General features: G+C 43.2%; 1 protein-coding gene across 1 annotated transcript; it reads right to left on the minus strand.

The window, feature by feature from the left end:
• Window positions 1-400: 400 nt before the first annotated feature.
• On the minus strand, window positions 401-19,184 carry PLCXD2 (phosphatidylinositol specific phospholipase C X domain containing 2; the record flags this gene model as incomplete). Its single annotated transcript, XM_084306233.1, has 4 exons — window positions 401-563; window positions 3,223-3,464; window positions 4,617-5,077; window positions 19,034-19,184. The coding sequence occupies 4 exons, from the start codon at window positions 19,182-19,184 to the stop codon at window positions 401-403; spliced, it is 1,017 nt and encodes a 338-aa protein (XP_084162359.1).
• Window positions 19,185-22,871: the final 3,687 nt, after the last annotated feature.

Genomic DNA, 22,871 nt, shown 5'->3' on the forward strand with positions numbered 1-22,871 from the left:
TCAGCAAGGATCCTTGGTTTGAGTCCTTGAGTTAAGAAATAAGCAGGATGCATACAGGAAGACACGGTGAGTCTAGTCACCAGGGAAACACACAATAATCGGGTACATCTGCTTCAGAGGCCAGCCTCTTGTTGGCAGGCAGACAACACTCTGTACTGCAGCAGATGTGTGCATAACTTAGTCAAACATGTAGCCACAAAAAGCCATGCAGCAGCACTCAGACAGTACTCTGTGTTCCACTCAGATCCACACACACACACAGAGAAGAAAACCTTCTGTGTATGATTTTTAACCGTAACTCTTCTACAAAACTTCGTTTGAAATAGAGATTACAGTAGGTTTCATGTAAAACATTTAGCATAGCACAACGATGTTCACAGAGGAGTATAAGTGGGACACATCAGGATTTAGATGTAGATTCATCCTCTTCTAGAAGAAGGTCATTTAATGCAATAACTGTAGCAGCGAAGTCAACCAGCTCCACAAAGTCTGATGTAATTATGTTCACGCCCATAACACCTGGTTTCTGTGCTTTCACCCAATTCAAAATCATGGGCAGGTTCCTAAAGAAAATAAAAGCGAAGATTAAACATTTTAAGCGACACTCTCCTTTATAAACACTTATGTTGTATATAGCATGTTGTTTGCAAATTATGTTGTCTCACATTTGTGATTGGGTCTTCACTGCCACCAAAAACATCATCAGGATGATGAGTGAAGTGTTTAACATAGTGCACTGTCATTAGCTGTGTAATAGGAATATTGGTCAGTCACCAATCCAAACTACCAGGTGGACAAAATGAAGTTTGTCAACTTCATTTTCACCTAGCAAACTCTGTTGTAGTGCAGCATTAACTCCTGAAGCAGTTTAAGTCCTAGTCTGTTCTTGCAATTTGCACCAGAAGCTGATCTCAGACTTCAGCATGGCACAGGACAGTGCTCTCCCTGGCCCAAGGTGTCTGTCCCCATGCCCACCTTTGCCTTAGGGCAGGCAGGAAAGAAATTGTTGGGGGCAGCACACAGGGCATGTCCACTAAACACCTTTCAGCCTGCAGACCCACCCAGAACAACAGGATGAGGGAAAGCAAAGCTCAGTCCAGCCCTCTGGAGCTCAGCTCCAGCTGAGCATCCCACCACACATTATTGCAACTGTGGAAGGGCAAAGTGTGCCAGGAATTGTTTCAGCTCTGCAGTGGAGAGAAATTTCAGTTATTTCTTGGACAGAGTGCAAGTCAGGAGTCTGCACAAGTTCTTTTGTGCTCTAATATTCAAACCCCGGGGTTTCCAACACAAAGACAAATGACTAAGTATATCAGAATTATTTAAATTAGTGTTGTAATATGCATACATTAAACAGGAAAACAGCAGGCACAAGGATTAATTAACAGCATACGGATAAAACAAACACCTCACTGCTCTTGCTCCAGAAAAAACAAACTTCAAGAACTAAAAGAAGAAGGAAAAGTAAAGGAAGACCTGCTGCTTATACTAAGTGTCAATACAGACTTTTGTCAGCCAAATGCAAATGTTGCTCATTTCCCCTTTACAAAGAGCTCAGGAACACTTCAATATTCATACTTGGGCAAAGTTTCTGTATGAGAAAGCTGACATCTACATAATTGCCAAGGCAGATTTGTGCACACAGATTAGCCTCCACGGATAAATGCACAGGAGAAATCATGCTTTAGCAGACCGTGACCTCCATTTTAAGTTTTCAGTTTACAAGTGGTAACAAGGGGATAGGGTGGGAAGGAAGGGATCGAGCTAATCAAGGCTTCCTGCTTCTCAGTGGCTAAAAGTCTACGTTGGTGCCAAAATAAAATCACTTGAAACAATACTGCTCACTCATTCCATTAAATTAAATTCAAAAATTTAAAAATAGAAATTCAGTGTGATCTTGCTGACTTGTAGTCATGAGACAGCAGTATATTAAGCACACAGCTCCAAAGTAATAAGATATCTATGGTCTCTGCTAAGTATTCCCACGAACCACATGTATTTACATTTGTGCAACTTGTGGCAGCAAGTAGCGGTCTGAAAGCACCTGAGCACCACCTAGTGTTTAATGCTGAACACACTGGTACGAGCCAAGGACAAGCTGAAGAGGATACCTGAATATGTTGTGGCAAATACCTTGCATATTTAATCATCTCTTTCTAGACTCATGTCTCTAGACAGGAAGGAGACAAACCTCTATGACTTACGCTTTGCCTGGAATTTCCTTAGTTTTGTCTGCAGCTTGTGTGATTACAAAAAACCACAACACTTGCTCTTTTTAGAAAGATTTTTTAAGAAAAGCAGTGACACTGACTTTTGTCTCAAAATAATCATACTGTAATTACTGCTAAAATGAACAATAATTCACCCAAAAAGGGAACATGAACTGGCTGCTACAGACGTGGGTGGGTGTTTATCTCAGTGCTTACTATGAAGCTCAGTTGCCAAGATAATTACAATGACAGTCACAACAGAGCCCATTAAGGCGGTTGCGCCCACCTACACAAGTGTAATTTAGAACTTAATATCATTGTTGCAAAATAATTTGCTAGTGACATCAAAACAGGCACCAGCAAACACCGAGACAGGAGACTGGATCCCACCAGGACTGTTTGAGTTTTGCTGAGTTGCAGCAACTTTTGGCCAACAGGCTACAAAGTAATAGAGTAAAGCAAAACCACATAGACCCTGTCCCATTTATGCTGTTAACACTATCAAAAGTCACTGCCACTCTGCACTACATACAGCCAAACCCCTTTCTAGTTATCTTACTAATAAGGAAGTTGTACAATGGTCAATGGTAAAAGCAAAGTCAAACTTCACATTTATTTTTTGGTAAAACCCCTGAGACTAATTACTGCCCCATCTCATACTGCTCCATGTCAAGACCTGCATTTTCTCCTGGAGGAAAAACCTTTATTCCCTTCCCCTCACCCCCAAATTCAAGTTTTAAGTTGGAAACACCAGGTGCATTTAATGGAATTTCATGGAATAACACTCAAAAAGCAAATTTATGCTTACAGTATATGCACATCTTTTTACTATGTCATGATTTTTGATGACTGCAAATACCTCACTCCAGCAATGGTGATGAAGCACGACTGTGTGCTCTCTAGGTCAGCAAATTTTGCTTTTATGTAAACATTACAGTTCCTTGTTTCATCACTGCCACTTTAACATGAAGTGTTTTAAGTCAAGAACCCAGAAATCAAGACAAGTCCTTACCTATGAACGAGTGTGTTCTTCAGACCACGGATTAGATGTCGTGCAATAGTTTTCACTCGAGGAGTAAGAATTGCTTGAGAAACATGAAAAGTCCCATAACGACTTCGTTCTTCGAGAGTGGTCTCCAGGAACTGTATGAGTTTGTGCACGTTGGTTGTATTAGCCCACGGTGCTGGCATTTTATTCCCTGGCCATAGAAAGGGAAATTCCCGACACAAAGGGTAGTGGTAGAAAATAAGAACCTAACAAACAAGAAAAAGTAGAAGAGACAGTTACAAACTAAAGACAGTTCTTAACTATTTTATTTATAAACAGCATGGAGCACTGGTTAATGCTTACGCATTACTGCTAGAGCTAGCATAGCAGTGAAACAAGGATTAAGCAAAAGAAATAATGCCTCCTGAGTCATGACTGCCAAGAAATTTACCAACAAGGGATGGAGATCATTTGGATTATCTTTGAGGACAAGATTGCTTTGGGCTTTACAGGTCATTGGTTTAAAACGAAAGAGTGGCCAGGAGCATAATGCCATGTCATTCAATGCATTTCACTTGAAAGCTTTTCAAAGCACTGTCAGAGACCATGACCATCAAAGTTAAGGATTTTAGCTATCTTGCTATCTCCTACATCACTCCTAAACAGCTGAAGCACACCAGGCCATCCAGCATTTCACTCTCACTTACTGAACGTTGTTGAAGTCAGTCTTTCTTTAAGCAAAGCCTCCTCTAAATCAGAGGTCAGTATTTTATACCTTCAAAGGTGGTTCTCTATAGGAGGTCTGCACAAAGGTGCAGCACTTACCAACCAACCTTACAAATGATTCTTTTTTGGACACTAGCAGACTTGAGACAAATCACTGAACAGCATCAATTCCAAGGAATTCCTCAAATTGCCACCTATTTTATAGTTTAAGAATTGCGCAGTCACTGAAATCCTGTTTTCTTAGTCTTCATGTACATATGTGGGCAGTTACCAGAGAGAACAATCTGTGATAAGAGTCCTGACACTATAGATTTGGATGGCCATAAAGGAGCTAGGAAGTTTTACAGCCTCTTCTAGTCATGATAGAGCTTACATGCTTTAAATTCACAAAGACAACAGTTTATCATATCCTTAACTAAAGTCAGCACAAGTTCCTTCTGAGAAGGAAACCATTGGTACAGAGCACAAGACCTCAAGAGGTAATATCACTGAATTATTTAAGGAAGATGCTTAGAATCAGGACACAATCTAACTATACCACGGATGTACATTCTACATCAAGGAGTCTCTAGAAGGCTTTAAATCAGCCACCAGCAGTGTCCTCGGGCCAATACCACTGAGAGGGAACCCCACTCAGCCTATTTCTATCTTAACCTTTTGGGTTTCAAAAACATGACAGATCCTTTGCCCACCTGATGCTTCTTCTCCCACATGTACTGTAACGTCACATATTCTACACACTCAACGGAACAAAGTTTGGATCCAAATGCTGAGCGGATCCTGTTGATCAAGAAGAAGTGATGGCCATCATCCATGGCATAGAAGTGGTTGAAATCCAAGAAGACGACTTCCTTGGGGTGCTGGTCAAGAAAGGTGTTAATCTCCATCAGTCCATCCCACACTTTGATGCCAAACAAACCATGTATGAAGTAGATCTCATGGCCTATTTCCCCAGGTTTGGAAGATACACGAAGATCGAAGTAGCGGATCCCACCTTCTAACTGCTCTTTGAAAGTCAGGTTTTGCGTCACCGACCATTTCTTCATAATCTTTTTAACCAAAGAAATTTTGGCCAAGCGTTTGATGGCTGTGGCTTGGTCTGGTCCCACAGGAGATTTCTCATCAACCCAGTAGCTGAACGAATCATGTGACCCTGGAAAAAAAATCCACAGAATAATGACTTTAAAAAAAAAAACTTTGACTCTCCAACACATAGCCCTTGTAACATAAAAAAGGTCATAACTGCATGACAAGGCCACAGAAGAACCCTGCTCAACTCCGGGTCTTTCAGAGTATCCTTTCACACTTCAGTTTTCCCTAACTGAACAAAAAGAATGCTTAAGGTTCTCAGAGTCTGAACTGTGTTCTTGTGTGAACAGCAAACACAGAAGTACTCTGAACATCGTAACCATAAATATTAGTGATAAAGGCACACTTGCTTCCAAACTCCCTTCTCCATTTATAAGCTCTCAAGCTGCCTCCAGGGATCTACCAGGCTCTGGGAAGCTTTGGTCTAAGATGGGACTCCACTGAAAGAAAGCAGCAGTAGACTCTCAGACTTAATTTTCGTTCTGCCTGGTAAATCCAATCATGACCTAATACAAAGTACAGAGAGATACATACAAATGTGCTTCACCATGCCGCAGTTTAGCCCCAAGACAGTAAATGAACAGTAGTTTGAGTGCCCAAAGACTGGTTTAATTTAAAGGTCAAGCAACAGAACGCAAGGTAAAACTAGTTACTGCGTTGTTAGACACCAGACAGGTTGATCAAGCTGATGAACTTCTGTTCAACCTGGCAGTGCCTTGCAGTGACCACAGATATGATGAATAGAAAATTTGTCGAAAAGGAAACCAATGATTCAATTTGTCAGTGCCTGGAACATAACCTGCAGCCTGGCAAAGAAACTGCACCTGCAGTATAAAATTTGTGCTTACTAGGAAAAACCCTCCAACTCAAAAATCAATAGTGATTAAAAAACAAAGCTGACAAGTATCAAACCACTCCAAAATAAGAGCTTCAGAGACAAAGAACTATCCCTAGCTGAGTCAAGTCAGTGACAGAGCAAAGACTGCCCAGTTACTCTTTGCTCTGCATCAAGGTAGCCAAAAGCAAATGATGGGCAGAAGCTGAGCTACCCCAGACAGGTGTTGACCAGGGATTTCTAACCATTGACACCAGTCACCATTCCAGCCAAGAAGCTGCAACTGGTCCAGGTATGAGTTTTCTGTGAAGCCTCCGCCAGAAAAAGTTACAGGAGCTCTAACACCCCTGCTTCCCCTTTTACTTTCAAGACAGCAGCGAACGGCTTTCCCATGAAGCCAAACCCCACCTGCTCCCTGCATGCCCACTTGGCTGCAGGGCAGGGAAAGCATCTTCGCCCCCTGCTGCCACAATCAGATCCTCTTCCAGCTGCCTCAGGGCTACAGTAGCACTACACCATGCTGCCTGCAACCTCCTGTCGTGCATGGATCAGGGCTCTTCTCCCTGCTCCTGTAAAGCTATTTTCTTCCAGAATTTCCTCCTCTACCTCAGTCTACAACTCTTGAAAAAATAAAATCTTAATGGTAGTTCAAGACAACAGTTGGTGCCTTCATAGCCTCCTTTACCCAAACTTGCTTGCAGTACAAGTGTTCACCTGAAGACTGATGCATTTTCTGCCATGCAAGGTCAGAGCTGTAAATGAGATTATGATCTCAGTTGGATTACCTTTACAGGATTTTTTAATCCAGATGGTGGAAGAGACTAGGAGCAAACCAAACATCAGTTCACAACAAGCTGAAACGCACTCTTCCTGCGTAAATTCCAGCTAGTTTGAAAGTTCTCAAAAGGAACTGCGAAGTTTAGTTTTCAGGCTTTACAAATGAATACTTAAGAAATAATTCCTAATTGACTCCTCATGTATTATTCCTAGTCTTTGTAAAAGCATACCTCTTACGTGGCTTTCCATTCAGTCATAGAGAAACAAGTGACAAGTAACAAAAAAGCTGTTTTAAAAAGGTGTCAGCTTAAACTATTTAGCTACCTGTCACAATAAAACCACATCAAAAAGTAGCTGTCAGTTTGCAAGTGCCAGTTTTTTCCACCCCCAAATGCGTAACAGAACAAAAACTACACTACTAATACAGGATTAGGCATCTAATGAAGACATTTCAGACGATGCCATATAAAGGCTTGCTTATAGTGGAAGCTGCAATTCACAGACATTTGTGTTTCATATACCCCCCTGCTCAGCAGAGTGAGCCTTTCCATCTTCTGCGGCATTTGAAAAATAGACTTAATTTGCACAGGGCATAATTGCATTAGGCCTCCAACTAAATCGCTTGGCACTTTTCTTATTTCGAGTTCTTAATTCATTTTAATTTCTTCCTTTGTTTAAGTCCCTGTAGAAATTTGGTTATTACGTTACAATGAAAAGAAAGTGTTTCTTACGGCTTTTTTCGAAGTGACACTGTACAACAGCCTCCAGAGGATTCTGGCTGGAGAAGTCACTCACTGCTCTGCCCCTCAGGCACCATCACTGTCTGATAGATATATATGCCATATGAAGGAAAGGAATGACAATTTTATCTGACACCAAATATGTTGTTGTTGTCAACTCTTACGGAGTTGTCTAAGCAAATCTCAGCCAAGAAACAGTTTGTTTTCTGAAGTCTGATCACATATTCTTATAGCTACAAAAGCTTCTTTCCATTGCAGATTGCTACACTTACGGCACAGTTAAACATACAAAAAGAAAATTTCTCCTTGCACTACCGCATAGTTCTATTCTACTTAGAACTGTAAAAAGCAAGAAAAAAGGAACCAATTGCACAGAGCAACTTTTTCAGTACTTCAGCTATTTGAGAAATTGAACTATGTGACACGCTTCTTATTTGAGAAGATCCTTAAATCTCCTGTACTGGGGCTCTTGAAAAAAAAAAACCAAACACCTAGGAAATAGGACTTACTTACAGTGAAGTCAAGACATACATAAAAAAAACAAGTAGAACATGAGGTGGAGCACCTAACAAACAAGCTGTCCTTCTGGATAGAGGACCACCTCCTGAGCAGCACAGGGCAGCATCATCTATCTAGAGGCTGGGAAGACATGGCAGGAGTTCAGGTTCTTCAGTCACCATTTAGAGAAGGCCAGCCACCAACTGAAAGAAGTTTCTAGGCCAAGCACGTAGCATTTTTAGTTCAGTAACAGAAAAACATGAACTGGAAACCTGAAGCAACAGTACTGGATGCTGGTTGCGATGAGAGGTAAGTGGGGATTCACGTCATCCACCAGGCCCTTCTTTAATTTAAGATCATTGAGTTATGTTACCAGCTGAGCCACTGGCTTTTAATATAGCTTAGCTGTGATGTTGAACTACATGCTAAGCTGATCATATCATGATGTCAAACTAATCCTTGCTCTCCTTCTCTCTACACCTGAACTCCACAGAAGACCGAGCCATTCTGTAGCCATGCCATGAGCCAGGCTGGTTGCTGTTCCAGCATTATTTCTCCTTGAAAAATCATCATGTAAGAACACCGATCCTGAAGAGTTTCAAAGGCAAAGCCTACACCAGAAACACAGAGCACACCACCTCCATTTTGTGAGGAGCTCAGTTTCATTAGAGCTGCTAACCACATTCTCAGCTAAGGTCTACTCCAAGGATATAATAAGATGCCCTGATGCTGCAATTTGTACAACATCAAAGGGGATGGCAGTTGCTGAGTAGAGCAAGAATCCAACTCTCACTGTAGCATGCACAGACAACTCTTTTCTATGCATAAGTCTTCTGCATTCAATGTTCCACCCACACTGTGCATCTCCCCAAATTATACTGACCACTTTCTCAAGAAAGCTTGAGAAGTCCCATCAGCAAAGCATTTCAGATGATATGCAAAATATTAAATATACATTACACACTGTTATTGATTCAATAAATCCATTCCTTCAACCTGCTGATTATGAACAAAGCAACCAACAAACCCAGGCGCTCCCTACTTCCATTTTAGGCTGATAAATCAGAGAACAAAGAAGAGTTGAGAACCTTGTCTACAGCTGTGCTTTAGGTGAATGGAGGCCAAGTCCCCCACTCCGAATTGCCTCAAATGCCAATTTATTTCACATGCAGCACACTGAAGTCACTCAAGGGGAGTCACTGTACGTGACGATGGGTTAGCATTCAGAGTGAATCGGCTTGGGAAGGTTTGCAGTGATACAGCACCAGTCCTGTGCTCACCTTCCAGAAACCAAGCTAGGCACAGGAAGTAAATAGGGGACGATTTTCCATTTTGCTTCTAACAGGCCAAAGATGTGCAGCACACAGAAGCGAGCTCACCAACCAATACCTTAAATTTAAGCACGAAAGCATCTGTACATTCAAAACAGGAACAAAAAATGAACTGCAAATCTGCTGGCAGCTCCTACATCAGGGTAAGAGAATGGCTCTGCTCTGTTCAGGTTTAATTTCTTCCATCTGACAATGACTGGAAGCTTCAAGAACAGCAGTCACATCAGATGCCTGTCTATTTAACTATCAAAGGCTATGATATGGTTAGAACAGTACTGAAGAGGTATCTTCCAGACACCAGATTGTTAAAATGATGGATAGCCCTCTTAGTTTTATCCTAGCAAATGCAACTGTGGATTAACTTCTATGCGTATCTTTAAATCCCTTTTTATTCTCCTTACGCTAATTTCTGAATTTAATTGTATGCTAAATAGATAGCTACTCAATTCAATTTGTATGTTAAATAGATTGTATTTCAGTGTTCAGGATGACTTTTCTGCTGAAGTGTTTGTGCTAATTGTTAGAAAGCAGCCTTTTATCATCATATCTGTAGCCAAGTCTAACTTCCCAGTGTCTATTTGTCATGCTACTTGGCCACAGATAGTCTAATTAACCCATGGTGTAGCTCAAACAAATGACATTAATCAACAAGATGTCATTAAGCCTTGAATTTCAACAGTTACTAGCTGTATTCTTGCATTATCTTCCGTTTCCACATCAGTACTTTCTCCACATACACTTGCAGTGCAGGGATAGGATTCAGCAGCACATCACCACCCCATGGCATCCTTTTACAAGCTTGTAAATTTACCTTCAAGGCATGTTAGAAGGATGAATACATGACACGCAAAATGCAGAGACCTTCCAGAAAAGGATATACTACTTGCACGCTGCCAGTTACTTGAAAACAAGACAGAAAGACTTGTTTATTTTAAACCATATTGACAGTTTTAACACTAGTTTCCCTGGTTGCAAGGCTGTGGACTAGTAATGGTGCTGCAGTTAAAGACACTTTCTGCAAAAATCTGGCTAGCAAGGAAACAGTAATGAAAGCAAAACAACAGGAGAATGCATTGTCAGAGTTTAACTGCATCGGGGTAATTTGTTTTGATCTCCACATCAGTGAAATATTAACATGATGAAAAATGCCAGAAAACCTCTTGTGTAATGTTAAACATTCCTAAGAAGCAAGGTCAACGTACTGTACCAACCTATTAGAAGCATTACAGGGTCATTTATGGGCAAAGAATCACCCTAGCTGTAGCTGACGCCAGACTTCTTAAAGCAAGCTTTGCTCACTCCCTGTACAAAAGTACATTCCCCATATATTACAAAACACCACAGATGACACAGAAGAGCAAACATTACATGGGCAAGACACTTGGAAGCGCAGCAATCAAGTTTCAAAAAAACACAGGATGCAAACGCTAGCAAGCTAAGGCCTGCAGATGTTCTTATAAACCAAATGTCCTACGTGTGCCAGAATTGAGGGAATATGGGATGAAGAGAAGTGCCTCACAGAGCCCAGAAGTCCTCGGGATTCAGGTCATTAACAATCCAGATTTTCTAATCAAAAGATTAACATCTTAACAGCTCTTCACTAATGAAAAACAAATTGAACAGCTTGTTTTAACTTGCCCAGCAAAAGGACAAGAGGCAGGAATAATAAGTGTCCTATTGATAATTAGTGATCTAACACTACTTAGGTAAGTATATTTATATTTGAATAGAACCCTAGAATCCTTTAGATATTAATAATGTGGTCTCTTAGAGAAGACAAAGCACAGTACAGACCAAATCCTCTTAGGAAAACTTCCTCTCCCTCTCAAAGGATTACTGTGACTTCCTCCAGCCCCAGCCCTTTCAGACTGGGAGGCTGAGCTGGGCGGGGAGCAGAAGGTGTAAGAGAAACCGCTTAAGGCCATCCCAAAAGCACTGTTGCACGTTTGTTTGCTTTTCCTGCAAGCAGAAGAGAATCCATTTGGCATTCATTTGACCTACCTTCCTTACGTTTTGTGCAATTTAGCAATGACTTCGCATGTATCACTGGTAACCTCAGCTGTCTGTATTAGGAAAGCAGAAAGGGACAGTACCTCTCTACCACCTCAAATCCTCAATAGACACTCCTGCTCTGAAAAGAGCTGAATTCTATTCCTGTATTCCTCTTTTGTGACTATGCAGTAATGTGCAGATCAAGGGCTGCCATTCTCCCCAGAGAAGGCTCTTTGGAAATTTTTTCTTTTTTCATCACACAGTAGTTTTTTCCTCTTTTTAAATCTTTTCTGGAACAGCAGGCAAACTGAAACTTCCACACAATATTGAAGGAGAACAACAAACATTTATATTGACTTTGAAATTGATCTTCTGTTTCAAATAAAACTTGAGAATGCTCCACATTCATTTGCCAAGCAGCAAAGTCTCTCTGTAGGGAATAAATGTCAATAAAAAAAAAGAGTTGGCTTATGAAATAAACAACCACAAGCTTTATGTAGTGTCTGGGGTGAGGGGTAAGCATGCAGAACAATTTGGTTTGGGCTAAGCAGTCAACCACGGTCCACCAAGAGGAGAAACGTGAAGACCCCAGACTTGCTTTTTAGCAGAACTTCTGTATAGGTGCAGGACAGTTATTTCACCACTTGCCACACCAGCTCTTGAACTAGGGATGTGCAAGGGAAGACCTGGTTACTTGAGAATAACAGAATAACTTCTAACACGTTCTCATTAGCACAGTGGCCCAGAGACATAATAGCCTCTCTACTAACAGTTGGAACTAGCTTCTACAGTGAAGTAAAAGACCAATGTAGGGAAGTCACTTGTCATTTCAGGACAGGTTCATTCTGAAAATCCTGTATTTACAAATCATATCCAACATCACCATATTTATGCAGATGTTTTCTTGGAATGGTTATGTCCTCATTGATGGGTAAGTGCCAATTAAACTGAAAATGAAAATAAAGCTTGGTGAATCAGAACATTAACCTCCCATTTCCTCTTTGAGCTTTAACCCAACAGATGGCCAGTTCAGCTGATTCAATGATCCCTTTAATTAGGGCTCCAAAGGAGTACTGTTTGCAAAGGGGATGCAGTCTCAAGCTCACCACTGCTTCTCCCCTTGGGAGGCACATCCACATCACACACCAGTAGAGGAACAAAGACACAACATGACTGAAGCATTAGCAAGTTCAGCAGCTTGCCTCAGGGTCATGCAGGCAAGGAGAAAAAGAGATTGCATCTCTTCAGATGGCCAGTTTTAAATTAGAAAGGGCTGCTGCTGCTTCATTTTCTTTTATGAATCACTAATTCAGCTTGGCCAGCTAAAGGCAGGCTGCCCACAGGACTTTTGGTAACCTCTTTGGACAGCAGACGTGGCCTGAGCCCACGGGTGAGGCGATGGCAGCAGCCACACACATCCCCACCAGCTCAGGCACTCCTCACATGCCCAGCACGCGAGCACAGCAAGGCCCTGGCACCCCTGTGGCTGTGCTCTGGCACAATAGGGTCACCCCAGCACCTTGTCACCACAGGGAGCAGGCCCAGCTGGACCTCATTAGCACACCCACCATGCAGCCTGTGACTCGTTGGGGCTGAGACACAAGCTCAGCCTGTCAGGCCACTCACTATCAAGGCTGCCTGCTTGCTATGCCCAAGAAGCTCCATTCTCCAAGGCTGATCACTTCACAGGGCTTTGATCATGCCCATCAAAAAACACCAGGTTTCTGCCTCAGGATTCTGGGGTGACCTTTCAGCACAAGGTGGAAACAGGCATGCTGTGGTAGCAAAAGCTTTGGCCACACGTGTACTGACACACCCAGGAAATAACTGTGGAAGTTTATTGCATTCAAAGGTGATAGAAAGTTATGTAATTTAAAAAGCGTATGTTGTAGGGAGGATCAAGCAGCTTCACTACTGCTGCAACTTGGAGCAGCAGATTGAGCTTTACTGTTCCAGGAGGCCAAGGACACATCTGTCCTCAGGTATCAGTGAAAAAGAAAGACACTCCAAAAATTGTTTCGACCCCCCAGTTAAATCTGTTTTAGACATATTTGAGCCAAGGTTATTTTGCATTAAAAAAACACTTCTGGAAATTTGAAACTCAGCTCTTCAGTCACCTACCCACAGCCCAGCATCCTTGGGGCAGTTCTCCACCCAACAGCCAGCCTGGTGCAGGCAGGGACTGAGCCATGCTGTAATTACTCCGCATCGTTCCGAAATGACATCCTGGCCATCCTCTCAGAGGCGTTCACAGGAAGGGCTAATATACCAGCTGGGATCCCAGGGAGGTGATAAAAAAGGCTCTGTGCACTGCCGACAGCAATTACTGAAGAGCTGCTCTATTTCTCCCCTGAGAGGCAGACTGCCTGCACACCCCATTCCTGCAGCACACTCTGTCTACCATTACGTACAGGTCTACAAATTTTTATCTCAAAAACTGATTTTTGGTGGCAAAAGCTTTTACATATTGAAGGTCAATTTGAAACACTGAAGTTTTACCTACAACACTGAAGCATTTCTATTTCAAGAACAACGAAATCTTAGTGTAGGACAAGAACATTGGTGTGAACTGACTTTTTCTATCCCACATTTTGACGCGTAGAAGTGTTTTACTTTTTTTCTATTCTACCCCCCCATCTCTATTCTCCAGAGGTTCAAATCGAAATTACTTCAGAGTCAAGTAGGTTCCTAGGCTTAATTTTTCCTCAATATCAGGTGTCTCACCAAAGTTACATGAAAGCAAACTGTTAACTATGCTTTCTAGATACAGCCACTGAACCTGTTCTTCTCTTCCTGCCTGTGTCTGCAGCACTACAACATATCAGGTTCTCCTCATTACCTCATGACAGCTGCATGCTCCAGCACTCGCCCCAGGGTTTGTCTAACCACAGGAGCAGCTGTCCTGGAAAGCTTTTCTGGCAGGAACCAGGTCTTCAAAATATCCCCCCAAACCATCATCACCATCAATACAGACAAGTTTTCCATCAGGCTGGCTTTCTAAAGGCACTCATTCACACTAACTAAACACATACCAATGGAAGGAAGTACGCCAAAAATCAGTCCTGGTCTTTTTTTTTTTTTTTTTTTTTTTTTTAAAAAAAGGAGATGGACAGGAGATGGAAGGAGCATAAGAATGAAGGCAGGGGAGAAGAGAAGCATTTGGCTGCCTTGGCTAGATTATGAAACAGTCCCCGTAATTATTCTTGGTGCTCCTGCAAGAAAGGGCTTGCCTACCCTTACATACACTAGTAGATCCCTACCATAAATTTCCTCTAGAAGATAAGGGAAAGGATATCAGAACTGTGTGGAAAAAAACTCACAGCTAATCACCTTGTCCAGAATGGGAAATTAATCCACATTAATATACTTTGAACAAAAATTCCAAGTATGTCTACTTGGTATGACACGGCTCTTGATTATTTGAAGACTGAATAAACCAGACAGGATTAAATACATTACCACCAATGCGTAAAGGAAAATACAATTGCTACTGCTCTGCTCATCACCTTTATCCAGAACCTTAAAGGCTGGACTGAGGAGAAAACTCAAACACTGCTACCGTCAGCTAGATTGCTTCGCTAATGAAAACAGCGTATCATGGTCTCAGAAGGTGGATCTGGACACACAAAATGTGTTTTACCTGTTCTAATACAGGTGTTCATGTAAAAGCATGATGAAACTGGAAAGCTGTGCTGCATCTATCGGTAGCAGACTTCTCCAACTCTTAACAGCAGTTGGTTATGATGGTGCAAAAATTGCTTAGAAAGTCATGTAGTCAAAACAAAACTGTACAAAATCAATTATGCCACAGGGCAGCGAATTACTACCATGCAAGAAAAAGCAAGAAATAAGTAGGGCTTCCCCAGCAAATTCTTTAAAGAGCTGGTTTACTTAGAAAGCAGACCAGTAACAGTATTGTAGTTTTCTCTTATCCCATGTCTTAGAGAGAGAATAGGAAAATGAACAGATTAAGGGATGACCAAGCAAAACAATGAATGTCAGGGTTTTGCACTATTTTATAAGTTTGTTTAAAGCAAACTAGCTTGAAATTAAACAAACACTATACACATACAATAATACACATCCTGCCAATGGTCACATTCACCATCAAGATGTTAAAGTGTTTGCTTTTAAACATACATTCAAAGAAAATTAGTCTGGATATAATTAAGAAAAAAACTCTCAAATTTCACATACGGTCACAACTTGTTAAAGGCAGGTAATTTTGTTGAATATACTGTGTACATAAAATTTGGTGACATTTCAGTTATTTGATACTTGCCGATTTTTCATTGCAGATTTCTTCCCTTCTCACACTGCACATGAAACCTCATCTTTTTTTTCTTGGATCATACTGTGCTGGTTTAGAATTTAGTCTGTAATTTTTTTCCAGAGGAAACAGAGAAGTCCAAACACACAAGCAGTGGAGGAAGACTCTGAATTTTTCAGTATTTCTCTGTTTTGAGCACAGAATTAAATCAGCATGTAAGCACCAAACTGGTGGACATAATAAAATACACATCTTAAACACACCTTGTTAGCAGATGGATCTAAGGATTGGGCAAATAACATATAATGGCTTTCTCTGTCCTCAGATAGCATGTTTTACAACATACTCAACAACTGTGGGAAACAGATCAATTTAGGTTGAAAACGACTCCCAGAGGTGGCAGCTACTCTTAAAACCAACAGCTCCAAAGACAGAACAGTTGGCAACAAATAAAGAAGTAGAACTCTATACAAGACACCCTTAACTTCCTACAAGAGAGTTACTTAGACTGTATTGTTTTGATGCCATAGGCTGATTCAGATCTATGCAATTTCTTTTTATGTGTATATGATCAATTCTTTGATTTTGAAGAGTCTCATCCTGTACATTGTCCCTTAAAAAAAACTCTTTATCTCCAAATACTGCATTTATGCAGATTGTAATAAAGTAAAAACACCAAACAATTGTTTTAGGGTTTTCACAACTGACTTTATTTAAAGTTAAAGCAACGTTTAGGGCTTCAACAGCTCCAGTGCCTTCAGAAGAATTGCATTTCTACTCCTATATACAAAAAGGGATTGCAAGGAGGGAAGGAAATGAAAATCCAGAAACAGCTGAGTCCATCACTGCTGCGGTAAAAACAACTGCATCCAGATATGGACCAAAGCCGGCCATGTCTGTCAGACGCACATGCAGATATTAAGCACATACAAACATGCTTCTCATTTGTGCTGAAGCCTACCTTTCACATCTCTTGAAGATGCCATTGGCCTTCATTACTATTCAGCATCTATAAACAGATGGCTGAACTGTAACCTGTTCTGTACAATCCTTCCCTTTCATGCTGCTAGTAACATCACCTTGGATCCCGTAAAAGTTGCTTTGTCAAACACAACATCAAAAACGCATTTCAGCAAAAGAATCACTGAGCTATAATTAATCAAAAAATTCTGAAGTGTCTACTCATTATACCTTCTTCTCCATCCTGCTCACAGCTTACAGGAGGTTATAGAGAAAAGTGATAGAAATGCACCAACTTTGACTAAAAATGAAACCACACTGCAAGGTTTTCCAAAGAACACTACTGATTTTAAAATCAGCATGGTATTACTGAAGGACTAACTCATTTTCTTGCTTTCTCTGCTACACACTTCATGCAAGCAGTACTGTACAACCACTGCTACTGTCCATCACTTAACCTTCTGCAACCAAAGTTACACAGCCTTTAAGCTGCTCTAGCAACAAAAAAGTTCAACTGTTCACTCAAACTGAGGATGACTCCACTGCCAGAAGCTTCAAAATCTGCAGTCAGCCTGAACTTGATATGAACACTGAACTCCCTTTCTGTCCCGCTCACTGTTCAGATGTACAGGGCTACATAAAGTGTGTTTGCTACTGTCAGGTGGGAAAAAGGTGCTGCATTTTATTAAAACAAGGCCTTTTGAACTGTTGTAGTCCAGAAAATACAGTAGATGCTGCAGCATGTAATAAGAGAAACATATCCCTTTCTCTAAATGCTTCCATACCATTTGCCTATCTCCACTGGAGCAGAGAAAGTCACTGTTTCTGAGAAAACATCTTCCCGTGCCCTCTACAAATGTACCTAAAGGCATTTGACAAGTTAAAGCACTAATATGAAAATCAAGCCTCTTCCACTAGTGACCAGAATCCAACATCCAACACCAGAACAAACTGCCTACAGTAGTCACACCTAAGATTTTCTCTGTTGACATCTACCAGCAATACTCAGTTCTTTTTTGCCACTTCAACCAGAGTTCAGCCATACTCCTAAGTAACTTCAGTAGCATCTGTTGTTCTCAATTATCAGTTGACCTGCCTAAATTGAAACTGATGACACTTGCCAATTTCTTGAACTATAAGCCCTGTGGAGCAACTAGGTGTTATTTTAAGTTCAGCTGGCAAAGCGGACAGATCGGTAACGCAGATGTAAATAAATCAGATGTAAGTAATTACAGTACTTTAATGTCTTCAGTGTAACGTCATACATAGGCATCCTTTATGGTCATGCTGTATTCTTTTTCCTTGGACAAGCCATACGCAGGCTCTGCTGTAGGAGACATTTTCATATGATGAACTATAACCTGAATCATTTTCATGCTAGTCATCAGAACCTCCAGCTATTAGGTTCAATATAAACAACATTGCCCGTCACTTGCATTTAAGCTCTGCTTGACAACCTAAGAAACCTTAAGAGAAACCTTAAAAAGAACCTCTCAAGGTCACAGCCAACTTCATTTTTATTTATTTATCTTTAAGGCCAGTGAAAAGAAGCAGGTCTACAGGTTGGAGATGCACAGCTGTTGTTACAGAAGATAAAGTTCTTCCTCCTTTCTTGCAAGGGATTAAGTTCATACTAGGCCTAACTCAAAAATAAGTGCTCGGAAATCAAACCAAACCTGGACAGCATCTTGGCAAATGTCTTCCATAATTCTTGAATAAATGGGTACTCCACTCTTCCATGAAAAGCTTCCTAGGCAACGCACAATTCCAAATTATGTCAGAGAAGCAAAAGCATCAAGTCATAGTTTAGGGATTAACTGATGGAAGGGCTATTCAGGGATATGCTCAGCATTAACACACTTAATCCCAAAACCAGCTGCCCCATTCCACTTGGGAAATGCACTACCGAGAAAACAAGGCACTAACTTCTCAAGACAGGCCTTCTGTGTGTTTATTACAGCTCAAGCTAACAAGCACAAGAATCCCCAGCACAAGCAAACACCTCAGCCAGGCCTGAAGCGAGAGCACAACACCAAAAAGACTTGGCCCAAATACCTGCAAAACCTTCACTAAGGCGCAATGGGAATGCTGCAGGTGACTCTGCCACCTCTTCTGCTCAATCTCCACAACTTGGGTGAACATGCGAAGGAACCAGTGAGTTTCTAGGTAGTTCCTAGCGGGGAGTTCTAGTAGATTTCTACTCTGTTTTTACCTACTACACCTGCAAGCACCAGCTGTGAGCTACTTGGGAGCAACATCTCACTTCAGGCAGACAAAACAATTCCAGATAGCAGATTAGGCAATCTCCCTCCGCAACGGAGCAGGTATTAAGTGAACAAAAATTAAACCAGCATTTTCCCACACCGTTCCCTTACACGAGGCCGGGAGGCTCAAAGCCGAGCCTCAGGGAAGAAAGAAAACCCAGCAGAGGGCCGCAAGACCCAGTACCCACGGCCACCCAGGCGGACAGGTCAACCCCGCCGCGGGAGGCCAGGTCAACCCGGCGGCACGGAGCAGCCGGCGCGCCCCAGCCCGTCCGGCAGCCCCATCGCCGGGGAACCGCGAAACCACAACCGGCCCCCCCCGGCCCCGTCCCATCCTCCCATCCCAGCCCGACCTGGGATGGCCAGGTTGGAGAGCGGGCAGGTGCGCAGCGCCGCCGGCAGCGAGCCCATCCAGTCCGCGTTGCTCTCCGCCATGGCTCCCGGCGCAGCCGCCCGGCGCCTCCGCCGCCGCCGGGCGCCCTCCTTGCCGGCCGCCGGGCTCATCCCCAGCCGCTGCCGCCCCGAGGCGCCGCCCGGCAGCCCCCGGCCCGGCCGGGCCCCAGCGGCGAGGGGCAGCCAGGGACGGGGCGCGGAGCGGCCGCCGGGCCCCTTATGTAACAGGTGCGGCCCGGCACGGCCCGGCACGGCCCGGCACACGCCGTCACAGCCGCCCCGAGCCGGCCATTGGCCGCCCGCAGCCCGCCCCGCCCCGGCACGGCGCAGGTCGGAGCGGAGCGGCACGGCGCGGAGCGGGGCCGTCCTAGGATGTGGGGGGTGAAAGTTAACCCGTGCCGGCCAGGGACACGGCCCGGGGGTGCTTCCCGCAGCGCGCCTGCTGCACGGACTGTCCTGAGCTGGCTGGGACCCACGAGGACCGCCGAGCCCAACTCCTGGCTCCACGCAGGACCACCCAAAAATCAGCCCATGTGTCTGAGAGCACTGTCCAAACCCCTCTTGAACTCCCTCAGGCTCAGTGCTGTGACCACTGCCCTGGGCAGCCTGTCCCAGTGCCCGACCACCCTCTGGGTGCAGACCCTTTCCCTAACCCCCAGCCTGACCCTCCCCTGTCCCAGCTCCATGCCGTTCCCTCGGGTCCTGTCGCTGTCCCCAGAGAGCAGAGCTCAGCGCCTGCCCCTCTGCTCCCCTCCTGAGGGAGCTGCAGGCCGCCATGAGGCCTCCCCTCAGCCTGCTCTGCTCTGGGCTGAGCAAACCCAGTGAAATGACTGTCACCATTGCTTTTCTTCTCTTTCTGCACCACCAAGCCAGTGAAACCAGCACAGTGCTTGCCCATGTCAGAGGACAGGGGGGATTAACAGTGCAATCTGTGACTGGAGACCGTGTCGTGTCAGCTGAGGTCTGAATGTCATCTTGCCGCAGGTGACACCACATGGGGGTTCCATGTTGGCAGCCACATGAAATTTCAACTCCTCTGAGCCAGCTGGCTTGCCTTTCTGTGTTGATCACACCAGCTGTGCATTTTTGCAGATACCCAAGGCTTTCTGTAACCACACTGCGGTGATACACTGCTGTGTGCTTGCTCACCTGCTTAGTGTGCACTCACACGTGGCTACCCTACCCATATGAGGAAAAGGCCATGAGCCTGAATTTGGATAGCCACTCTGCTGTAGCACCAGAAAAGCTACACCCAACACAGAGGGCCAGTGATGTTTTTACCATGTCCGCTGGTTAATAAAAGTATTACCTGGAGCAATGCACTTACTGTGCCTGGCAGGAGTCAAGGCTGCAGGAGCAAATCTAGGCAGTAGGATGCAGCAGCCTCTTTCCCTTCAGCCACTCCCTCAGCTGTTCTACTCCCCTGGCAGCCTTGTGTGTGCACAGTCTTCCAGACATTTCTTTCAGCTGTCAGGTGAAGCATTTTGTCCACAATAATTTCTGTGTTTGCTTTGCTACATGAGATGGATCCTCAGAGATAATTTTTTTCTCCATAGCATTATTACGCATCTTTGAAGGATAACATTTTGTGAGCAAATTCTCTTTGTAACTACTTCTTAAAAATATCTGCAAACTTATTATTTCCATACTATTCGCTCAGGGCGTAGAGATGACTAGGTATATACAGCACTGAAGTCTACTCCATCATATGCCAGTGAAAAACAATTCTTGCTCTAAAAGATACTTGTTCACTGTCGAATGACTAAAGGCTGAACACCAAGGGTATGCATTTCACAAGTCTTTTGTCTGTACTTTTTATAAAGATTAGCAATTTCTTATTTGGCTGAAAAAGTTCACCAGTTATTCATAGAATGCTTTCATTAACAGGTGGTACAACTGCTAATTAAACCATTTATGTTATGTATATATGAAATAAATGCATCTGTAAATACTTTTAAGTATGTATTTTCAGATAACACAACTGGAATCTACATATTTTCATAAATCTGCATTTTTCTTTTTTGAGGAAACAAAGGCATTTTGCTTTTAGAGCTTTGACATTTAACAATCTTTAAAATAGGGCAATTTCAGTAATGGGTTTTCTCAAAGCATTCCTGTCCTGGGACTCCTCAAACACAAGAATCATAGAATCACAAAATCATTAAGGTTGGAAAAGACCTCCAAGATTCTCTGGTCCAACCATCTCCCTACCACCAAAGTCACTCACTACCCCATGTCCCTAAGCACCATGTCCAATTTCTCCTTAAACACCCCCAGGGATGGTGACTCCACCACCTCCCTGTGCAACTCGTCCCAATGCCTGACTGCTCTTTCTGAGAAAAAATGTCTCCTAATTTCCAACCTGAACCTCCTCTGGTAAACTTGAGGCCACTTCCCCTAGTCCTATCACTAGTTATATACTAGTTATAGTATAGTTATCTGAAGGAACATCAACAGTGGGCTTGCCATGCATTCAGCTGTCTTGCAGGTCAGCTATCACTTCCAGTTAAGACCATCTAGTGTACTTGCCTCTGATGTGGGAAAGAACAAGCCACACTATTCAAATATATAGATTTTGGGTCAGAGACATTTTGTCTCATAATGAAGTTCATATTTTGAACTGAAGGGATTGCTGTTTGGGAGCTTCAGCATTTTCCATTAGTTACACTTATGGTCTGTATCCGTGCAAGTCTGTTCTCCCTGAATCCCTGCTTTGCTGTAATGCACTCTGTTTCTCACGTTCCCACCATCACAGCTTGGGACCTCCCGGCAAACCAGCATGTGTGAATTTCTTAAACACATTTGGCAACAATGGCTGTTTTGCAGCTTCATCTTTCAGGATGGGGAAGTTCTGTGGCACAGGGGCAGCCACTTCACCATGGCTGGTATGCTCTACAGGACACTTTTCCCCACCTCGGGGCAGTACTTCACTGTGGTTAGTAAAACCATAAAAACAGAAGTTATCATCTAGACCTGAAATGATTAGGGCCAACTGCTGATATGGCACCCTTCATGTTCTTCCAGGCTCCACCCTGCATTTCCCACCCTGCAGATGATGTGATGAGGATGGGGTGTGTATGACAGACAGCAGAGCCTGGAGAGGAACAGGTAGGAAAAAGGATTCTCACTGCCACTGCCTTGTGCTCTACTGCAAGAGCAGCTCTTGGGAGTCCTTAGCCATAAGATCAGCTAGAAAAGGGGGAAGGGGAGAGAGAGTCTCCAATCTGCCCTCTTGACTGCCTCCCAAAATGCTCTGGCCCTTTGCCACAAAGCTTTAATAGTGCAGGAGAATGTGATAAGATCAGTACTTTGGTGCTGCCACAACCCAGTGACCTCATTTGTTCTCAGCCCATTTCAGCATCTCCACACTGTGACATGCAGCATGAGTGCTCACTAACTCTCGTGGTTAGGATTGGTTTCTAGACCTCCAAACTGCAAAAGACATTTAGACTGTGCTGGACAGCAGCAGCTTGCAACCAGAGTGGTGCAGGAAGGGGATGCATCCATTCAGCTCTGCAGGGTGAAACTTCAGCTGTGAGAATCAGATGTGATGCACAGATACTTCCTGGCAGTAAGTGCTAGAAGAATTTTCTTATGGTTCAAAAACCATTCTCATGCTTGTCTAGAGATGAAGAGCATTAAATTGCATGGTCCCTTCCCCAAAACCTCAGTTTCTTTCTATCTCCAAAAAATTCCTTGTTTTTTCCTGTAATCAGTTCCAAACCCTACAATGATGTACCTTAATAAAGAGATGGAAGAAATCGAAATTTATATATATGTTTTTTCCCCACAAACTAA

The sequence above is a fragment of the Netta rufina genome (genome assembly GCF_964035555.1).
Source record: "Netta rufina genome assembly, chromosome: 1".
NCBI lineage: Eukaryota > Metazoa > Chordata > Aves > Anseriformes > Anatidae > Netta > Netta rufina.